Source organism: Salminus brasiliensis, chromosome 25 (genome assembly GCF_030463535.1).
Source record: "Salminus brasiliensis chromosome 25, fSalBra1.hap2, whole genome shotgun sequence".
Classification (NCBI taxonomy): domain Eukaryota; kingdom Metazoa; phylum Chordata; class Actinopteri; order Characiformes; family Bryconidae; genus Salminus; species Salminus brasiliensis.
In genome coordinates this window covers 14,990,354-15,000,258 of record NC_132902.1, presented here as the reverse complement: position 1 = coordinate 15,000,258, position 9,905 = coordinate 14,990,354, and the positions used below count along the sequence as shown (strand labels likewise).

The 9,905-nt window shown below is 40.8% G+C and overlaps 1 protein-coding gene across 1 annotated transcript; it reads left to right on the top strand.

The window, feature by feature from the left end:
- The first annotated feature begins 1,169 nt into the window (after window positions 1–1,169).
- LOC140548001 (uncharacterized) lies at window positions 1,170–9,593 on the top strand. Its single transcript, XM_072671342.1, has 7 exons — window positions 1,170–1,241; window positions 4,602–4,716; window positions 4,839–5,039; window positions 5,604–5,743; window positions 5,848–6,114; window positions 7,143–7,402; window positions 8,309–9,593. The coding sequence occupies exons 2-7, from the start codon at window positions 4,603–4,605 to the stop codon at window positions 8,653–8,655; spliced, it is 1,329 nt and encodes a 442-aa protein (XP_072527443.1). The 5' UTR covers window positions 1,170–1,241; window position 4,602; the 3' UTR covers window positions 8,656–9,593.
- The last annotated feature ends 312 nt before the right edge of the window (window positions 9,594–9,905 follow it).

Genomic DNA, 9,905 nt, shown 5'->3' with positions numbered 1-9,905 from the left:
GTTCTCGAGGTCCTGTTCAGCTCCTCCAGTGTTGAACCCAACGCTTTACCAAACAGGACCTCACTAAAAGAGTGTTTAATGCATCTATTAAAACCTCACACACTCTGACACAATTCCCAAAGAAACGAAAAGGGACTGATTAAAAGAAAAAAGGGGGAGATAAACAGACAGTGTGTTGAACTCTCCTCTTAAGGCTCCAATCATGGACCACAGTAACCTGTATTACATAACCTGCGTGTCAGTTTTAATAATACACAAAAGTCAATACAACAGAAATAACACTCAACACGCACATTAAATAACGCTCAGCATATTTACATATTTACTCAAAGTTGAACAAAAAAAAAAAACTAAATGAAACATAATAATAATAATAACGATTATGTCACGGCAGCTTCCCGCCAACAACGAGCCCACATCTTTCAAACGCTCCGATTTCAAAATAAAAGTCTCTTCTTAACGCGGTGGTACTCAGGCTAACAAGGGTTGACTACGATTTTGAGAAACGTATTACTCGCTTAAATTGTGCAACATTTATTACATAACCGACTGACATTTTTCAGTTAAGAATATGATCACTTTTATTGAAGCTAAATGAGCAGAGTAAAATCAGCAAAAGCTCTGTTTTCTAATATTCTAATTATAATGTTAAAAATGTTTTTTTTTATCGTTTTGTATTACATAAATGTAGAAAATTAGCATAAATACTGTGATATTAACTTGTTTGATGGTAATATGTGTACATTCAGCTCATACAATGATCAGCCTTAATCGTTAAAATTGGAAGAGTGCTAGACTGCATTCACTCAGTTAAATAAATCGCCCCCTTTAAGATAAGAAGATGAGATACTTTTATTGTCATTGCACAATGTAGCTACAACGAAATTGAACAGCAAAAAAAGGTGCTTAAACATACTATAAATAACACGACTAAAAACAAAAATAGACACCCACATTTACACAGTGGATGATGAAAATATATACAATATAATTAAACGGAGTAAATGACTTATTACATTAAATTAAGAACAGATTTTGAGGGGATGCTTTATGTCTCAAAATATAGTTTGTTTCTGCCTTGATACTGAAGGGCACCTGTACAAACACTTGGACTCGGGCAGACTTTTATTTTGACATGGTTTTGCCCACAGTTCAGACTGACGGCAGCCCATATTGTGTCTTATTGAGACCAGAGTAGCATTGGGCGCTGATCACAGGACGACAAAAACACACAAAATAGGGTGAGTTTTCTTCATACTGACAAGGAGACCTTTCAGGACACACCACTTTAACAGCGCTGTTACTCTGCTAAACTAACTAAAACACCTGGTCTCTGCGAAGCCACTGATTTCGCTCGTAGCCGCTGTTAGCTAGCTAGTACAGCTAACGTCCGGCTCTGCCGAGTTGGTGCGAGCTAGCTAGCTACCTGTGCAGCTTCTCAAGACGTTGGCTCTTTGCTCACTCTCAGTGTGCTGATTTATTCGGGTTGTAACACCGCTGATTTAGGTCATTGTAATTAGCTCAGATCAGTCGCTGATGATATCGGTAGTTAGCTAGCTATAGATGCAGGGGAAGGCGGGGGTGTGCAGCCCGGCTCGGGGCCTCCAGCGCTGGGAGCGGAGGAATAACGACACTGCAGGTCGATCTCCGTTAGTCCAACTTTCCTATCAAGTTTGTTTAGGCGGTGGGGACGGTGATCGCGGTGGGTCGGAGAACCTGGCTAGCTAACGACAGCGTACTAGCTATGGCTGAAGCTGTGGCAGTTGTTTATTAGCTATCCTAGCGAACCCTGCTGACACCAGAACCGACTGGTAGCTAGCTACCATCTCCTGTATGACTCTACCGAGAGCCTGCTGTGTTGCTAGCTAGCTAGTGCTAACGCTGTCTTCTAATTCTGCAAGCTGGGACATTATTATCTAGCTAACGTTTCAGACCTTACTGCATGCGTGGACGCTGACTTTTAAACGTTTAACTATGTAGCTAACATCTAACGTGCACGTCCGAGTAACTAACCGAGTGTTTAATTGCGTAGCTAGCTGCATGTGTTGTGCTAGGTAGCTCGCTAGCTAGCCTGCGTCTAGTGGCAGCTACCGAGTCAGCTTGCGAGGCTGACCTTTGACTATAAGCTTCATAATGAAGCTACTGTTCCTAATAAAGCCATTTTCTTGCGAAATCTGCAGTTGCAGAAATCTAATTTAGGAGATTAGGAGATCCGACGCCACTGTTATCGCTATGTTACTTAGCTAGCTAGCAGTTAGCCAGCAGTTAGCCAGCACTAGCTGCTGTGGTCTGCGTCTGTTGGTCAGTAGTTGAGGTTCTGCAAGGAGGGCCAGATAATAACCTTAATAACATAGTAAGAAAGTTATGTAACTGTGTAAATGTTATATAATATAGGACTATATATTTAGCTGTAATGTATGGATACTCACTCAGTGCTGTTCAGAAGGTTTAGGTGTCAAGGAAGCTCCTTGTCTGGGCAGTAGGTGTTTATTTGCTCAGTAAAACATTAATATTACAATAAAAGAGAACATTAATATGAAATGTTGTGTTTTTACATCTGTCACTAGTAATTCAGGCATAATATATATTCAGACATTTGGCACGATGTTTACATTTACATTTCTGGCATTTAGCTGATGCTCTTATCCAGAGCGACTTACAAGGTAACTCGTATTACAGAGGCGGGCCAGTGTAGTGTTAGGAGTCTTGCCCAAGGACTCTTATTAGTGTAGCACAGCACAGTCACTCAGACTGGGAATCGAACCCTGGTTTCCCACATGGTGTAATAGCTCACTGGCAGGTAGTGGTGTTATCTGTTGTGCCACACCAATCACGTTTATCACATGTACATATTTTATCACAGTGAATATAATCACCTACTAAATACATCAGTGCTGATGGATTCTTATAACCTATCTGCTATTCCGATGCTCTCCTGTACGGAGTACAGTGATCCTTATTCAGCATCTGCTGCACTTTATCTTATTAAACCAGTCTTATCGCACTTTGTCATGACACGTGCAGTTGATCAGTGTTTATTAATACTAAAAATGTCCTTGATCTGCTTAGAAGAGCATATTGTGATACAGGAGGGTAAAATAGCGTCATATTGCCCACCTCTACTGGTAATTTAGGCATTAATAAAGCTCTCCTCATGGAAGTGTTGGCTTGTTCCACACATACAAGACTAATGGATTTGTTGGACTTCTGGTTTACTTCTGAATGTATCTTGTAACTAAATGTGCACTACATTGGGGGTAAGTGTGAAACAAAAGGGGATTATAGGACAGCACAAAATAATGAGTGGGTGGGAATAAAGGGGGTATAAATGATAATACCACTACCTGCTAGTGAGCTACCTCACCACGTGGGAGACTGGGGTTCGATTCCCAGTCTGGGTGACTATGCTGCGCTACACCAATAAGAGTCCTTGGGCAAGTCTCCTAACACTACATTGGCCCACCTGTGTAATAAAAGTAACCCTGTAAGTCGCTCTGGATAAGAGCGTCAGCTAAATGCCGTAAATGTAAATGTAAATGCGTGTCTAGGTTTTGCTCGTTGGCTGCAGGGCCCTGAAATCACCAATGGTGAAATCAGAAGGTTAAACAAATGTCCTAGTTAGGGCTGGGCGATATGGTTGAAAATATATATTGCGATATTTGAAGACCTTACACAATATTCATCATGATGGATGTGGTCGCAGACAAAAGGCATCAGTAGTGACCGATTTTTTAAAAACGTCCCTCCAAACACTCATGGATTTAGATTCAAAATCTGCTGCACTTCATCCAATTAAACCAGACTGTTTGTAATTAACCCTGCAGTTGATCAGTGTTTTTAAGCACTGACAGTATTAGAAAAGCATATTGTCTATCACGAGACCAACCTTTTTCACGATACAATAAAATATTGTCATATTGCCCACCTCTAATCCAGTATTACTTTAAGGCTCTTTAAGTGATTAATGTTGTAAGATTTTGTGGTAGGGGTGTGATGTGAAAATATATATATGTATAGTATATTAGATATTTTGTTATCATGATAGACTTTGATAGATTTTTCTGAGCCTATTGTGTACATCGTTTCATGCCAAATAGTGCAAGTGTTCATGTTTAATTGAAATGAGGGCAGCAGATTTTGAATTAAAATCACTGTACTGTGTGTGTGTGTGTGTGTGTGTGAGAGAGAGAGAGTGTATTTGGATAGGTGTTTTTAAAAATGTTACCAGCGTATATTGTCCGTCAGAATATTGATTATACTGATGCAGTTGCCTTGTTTGAACACCAGAGTTTGCAAACAATCTGCACCAACCAACAACTCATTCTAGCATTTTCTGCCGTGGCTTGTGCACATACATAAAGCAGCAACATGCCTACAGCCACAATGTTCCTTCAGAATATCAAATCATGAAGCTGATAGTGTGAGGCAAATCAAGTTGCAGGCTAAGTGTATCATAATAACACCTGCATGTTGTGTTGTCTTACTGGGTTAGGAATTGCACAAAATATCTGAGCTTATGGATTTTTTTTAATGCAGTTTAGCAGTCATTGGTGTTTAGCTTTGTCTTGGTTAAAACGTATTGTGTGATTTGTTCTCCACAGGATGGCGGAACCCGCAAAAGCCTATACAAGAAAACTCAAACCCCGCTTGTCAAATAAGGAGCGTTTTCACTGCGTCAGTGCAGAGATAAACATCTCACAGTACCCGATCTTGAAAGTAAGTCTACGTTTAACAAAATGTATAAATGGCATGTATTTAGTACATTGAGGATCCCAGACAAGGATTTCGGGAGTTCAGTTGATTTAATTGTACCACCTAACAACGACTGTTTCATTTAGGACTGGCTTCCAATGCAGCATGGTTATCACATCTGTGAATACAAGACCATAAGGCAGACACAGGATCATACTGATTTTTCCACCACGATTAGAATGGCTTTGTCTACTGTTGAAGAAATTCAGCAGTTTGTTAAAGACTTGCCCATCACCTGGAGGATTGACCGAACCAGACCACCTAAAGGACAAAGAGTTCTTTTTAAGGTATGTGGTGTTCATTATTATGCAGTGCTGGAATCGTAGGTTAACAACACCTTGTCTTAACAGTGAGTGAGCATCAGCAACTAGACCACAACACGCCTGTTCTAATCAGTGCAATGCAGCTGTGGGTGGGGAGAGAGTACCAGAATGCAACATGGCTTTTTTAATTATTTATTCATTTGTTTGTTTGATTATTTATTTTATAATAATCAGAATAACATGTAACTGCAATATCTAGACAGTCTAGTTATTCTCAACTAGTCTGTTTTTTTCCATTAAAGTGTTAATCACATTTTTTGCTCATTATATGAGAAGCCATCTGCCAATTTTGAAGTAGTTGTAAAGTGTGGACCCATTTTAAGGTTGTCTTGAGCTAAATACAGGCTTATTGTTAATGCAAGGTGTAAACATTTACTCCAGTTCATGATGTAGGTTGTTTTTGCGTCTGTCAGATGAGACAAATGGTTACAGAGGTCAGAATGATCAGACCTCAATTAAACCTTATTTAACTTTTATATATAAAAAAAAAAAAAAACACAATTAAACTCAATTAGAAATCACACTCAGGTGGATTATAGATGCCACCACAACACAAAACCAAGGAAGAGTATGGAAGGTTCTGGAAGACGGACGAAAAACACAAACTGCCCTGCAAAGATGGCTGTAACTCTCCAACGCCCACAGGGAAGTAATGGCAGGCAGTGTCGGTGAGTACTGTTTTGTGACATTGTCCCACATTCATCCTCTTGGGCTTTTGATCTGATGTAAAAGAGCTAATTTTTTGTCCCTCTTGTTTCTGTCCTCTAAACAGAAGCACAGATCCTCACATGCCAGCCTTTCCGACAATAGTGCACATTGTTAATGAGCACAATCATAACTTGCATGTAGGGGATGCCTTGCGGTACAAGGACGTTGGAGAAGAGGCCATACAGAAGCTGAAGAAACTTTTTGAGGCTGGACATTCGCCATCTACAGCACTGGACGTCTTAAAATACGACCTCCAGCTCGAACATGGAGATAGGTATCCAAACGCATCAGCTGATCGATCCATCTGTCCTGATCTTCAGTTCTGCTACAGGTGAATATTTAATGTTAATGTCTGTCTTATTTGACAGACGTGGTCATTTATGGCTGCCCTGGTAGACTCGTAAAGGTACAGATACATAGGTTTGATGCAGTTTTCAATTCCAAGGTCAAGTTTTTCAAGTTCATGTCTTGATTCTGCAGAATTGTTTGTGAATGTTAGTGGACACCCCTTTTTAACGAAAGCTTTCAGCTACTTTAAGCTTCACCCATTGCTGACACACACAGCTCGTCTAGTCCCTGTGGAGAAGCAGATGGAGCAGATAAACATAAACCTATTGACACCATGCCTAATGCCAGTGTGGACTAAATGGGTATAAAGCCCTCCTGCCTTGAGCTGTGGAACAGTTCAGCTGTGATCTCTGGAGTGATGGTGCTCCATCCAATACATTAGGGGGGGGGTTTAGGATTAGGGGCGGTGACGATTGTTCAAGATTCTGTCCTCACTAATGCTCTTCTAAAGCAGACAAATACTCACAGCAGTTCTCCAAAATCTAGTAGCAAGTCTTGCCTGGACAGTAGAGTTTGAAGTCCACATCCAAACCAGATGTGGATGTATTAAATTCCATCACCAGCTCACCTGATTTAACATCATTCAGTACTGACTTAGTAAACCAGATGTTGAAGATAACTGTAATTAACACTAGGTACCCTTGATTTTAGAGGACACAGTGAATGAGCAGGTGTCCCAGTACTTTTGTCCATATAATGTATAAAATAAGCCCCAAAAGGTTAACATAATAATAAACGTGACACTGGGGTGAAAATGAGTCCAGTCATTTCAGTGCAAGTCTGGGCATAGCGTTAGTCAGTCTCCCTCCCACCCACTTTACTCTGATAGGATGCACCCCTTCGATTTCCACTGTACTTACTGTGTTACACCTTTCTGTTTTTGCTGTGTACTAGTTAAGCCAATAACACAGTAAGAAAAAATTACCATCGTTAAATAATATAAGTATTAATAAGAAATTTAATTATGAACATAAACTTAATTATTCACATTTGTTTTGTTTAATTTTACAGATTATATCACCAAATTTCTAAACAGGAGTTTGGAACATGTGACGGGGCAGGGGTGGCAGAGGTTTTGGAGAGGCAAATTGACATGTACAATAACCAGTGCAGGGAGCAATGCACCAAGTTGCCCACTGTGACAGACAGCCTACCATCCACTATTTCTGCCCTTCCTCCCAACCCGGACCCAATGGACACCTCCCCGCCGGAGGTAGACGATTCTACACAGACATGTGTGATGGAGCAGGAGGTGACCAAGGCAGCAGAAGGTCAGTGCTTAGCTACAGGCATTCTTTAATTTTTAATATTTGGTTATGCATCCCCTCTTCTGTGGAGGGTGGAGTGCACATTTCTCTTAGATTCCACCAGCTTATCAGTTAAAGGCTCAGATTTGGACAATGTGGAAGCCTCAGTTTTGTGCAATGCATTGATATGAAGCAGAGTTAGTGGACGAATGCACCAAGATGGATCTCAACACACTGGTGCAGTCCTTACCTGTCAGAATTTGCATTGTCAGTAAGGCAAGGGGACTTGCAACCAAGTGTTAGAAGTTAACCTTATTTGATAATAAAAATGTTACAGTCGCGAATACAACATGGGTCGTTCCCAAACTACTCTGTATGTCCAAGTGTTTGTGGACATCTCTTCTTCTAATGAATGTTGTTCAGCTAATTTAGTTGCACCTACTTCTGACACATGTGCAAATGCACACACTCGCACAGCTTGTCTAGTCCCTGTAGAGAAGTACTGCCAGTAGAATAGGACTCAATGGAGCAGATAAACTTGAGCTTATTGGCACCATGCCTAATGCCAGTGTGGGCTAGAGGGGTATAACGCCCTCCAGCATTGAGCTGTGTTCTCTGGAATGATGGATGGCGCTCCATCCAGTACTTTGGGGATGGTTTGGGGAGTTGAGGATGACTAATGCTCTTGTAACTGAATTAGTTAAATCCCCACAGCCGTGATCCCAAAACTTGTCGACTCTAGTCCTAGTCTGGACTGTAGAGCCAGTTACTCAAACAAAAGCAGGATAAAGTTTTATTTTTTTATGAAGAAAAAATGAATCAGAAGGTTCTTTCCCTATCCTGTTTGCCATTTCTCCTGTCTAAATATTGTACTTTGCCCTTGTTCGTAATCAATGTAATACATTTTTTATTTTATTTATTTATTTTTAGGTGCAGAGGCTGATAACCCTGTGGACAAGTTGAAGTCCTGCTTTGCTGGTTTGTGCGAGCTCATAGAGAAAGACTCAAGCTTGTGGCCTGCCACACACGACTTGATAAAAGGGATCGAAAAAGTCCAACACAACCCGGGGAAGCTAGCGTCTGCCATGCACGCGTTTGGCTGCTACAGCTGTCTGACGTTAATGACGAAAAGGGCTAAACCCTTACGGCGGCGTGGTCAGACCTCGTCGGTGGGCCGGCAGAAACCCAAACTTGAGAGACGTTCGCTGGCTGTAGATCGACAAGGCAAGGTGCCAGGTCCTGACCATGAAAACTGTCAGCCAGAACACAGACAGTGATGCTTGGGACTCCCCTGCCTTGCACATTCTGTGGCACAATGTAACACCAATGCTAGTTTTCAGAATGCTTGTTGTAGCCCAATGAGAGGTGCAGACACTCAAACTTTCCCATCCTTCGCTCACCTCTAGGCTGCAGTGCCACTTTGTATAATTGTAAATTGTTAATTGTATATAGATGTTTTTACAAACCTATATGAAGTGACCAGGTGTTGCTGTCTATAGTGCTTTTTACAGACCTGTGTTCTTTTTACAAACTAGTGGGACTGTCTAGTTGTTTGGCTTGCCAAAGCTACCTTGCTGTTGTCACATTAGCAGCTTCAGCACATAGTACAGGATCCCTTTCGTTTTAGGACTTTTCTTTTTAGGCCTGTGCCTGGTGATGGTTAACTTACCACTGTAGCAGCTGCCATTGAAAGAAAAACTCATGTATTGCCAGTTTAAAAACCCCATCATTCATTTATTGGTTTATTTTATGTAAATCGTAGCAATGTAGTAGTATTCTCACCCAACTCTATATATATTATTTTTATTTGTGCTAGATGAATTGATATCCCACGTTTAATACCACATTTATCGTCATACCTAATAAGTGAGATTGTTCTAAAACTCAAACTGATTGAATGCTTGTGCTGCCGCCGATGTCATACCTGTAGCATAAGCATTCAATATGGGACGGTTGGAGACAACAACCCTTTTCAATCCAACATGGTTGGAGATGATGTATGTGGAGATGTTTGACATCTTCCGAACACAGCATTACGTCAGCTATCAGGCTTAACAGTTTTAGGTCTTTGGGGAGGAGAAAACAAATGAGTAAAATTATGTTCTGGCTTTCGTACACAAGCGGAAACAAGCTGTTTAAAACAGACTCCAGCGAAATGGTTTCATAGAAGATGCAAAGCTGAGCGGCTTCAGATGATAAAGTTTGTGTGATTACATGTCTTTTCTTGCGCAGTTTTGTTCTTTGTCACTGGAAAAAATGAAAGTTTTGTGATCAACCAAGGCAAGCCGTTTTAGCCTAGAATGATGGCAAAGATGCAAGCCGTAACTCAAGACGTTTTTACAGTGAAAACACAAATGCAAGAGCTCTGTAATTATGATGAGCTGTTTTAGCTTTTAATGCTGTTTTTCTTGTACACATAGGCCTACAATAGGAACTGCAGTTTCTACTAGTAATCTACAAGTAATTGTAGCTGTCTGTAAGTGGAGGTTTCACAAGTAAAAATGAAACAGATAGGAGAGAGTTAGAT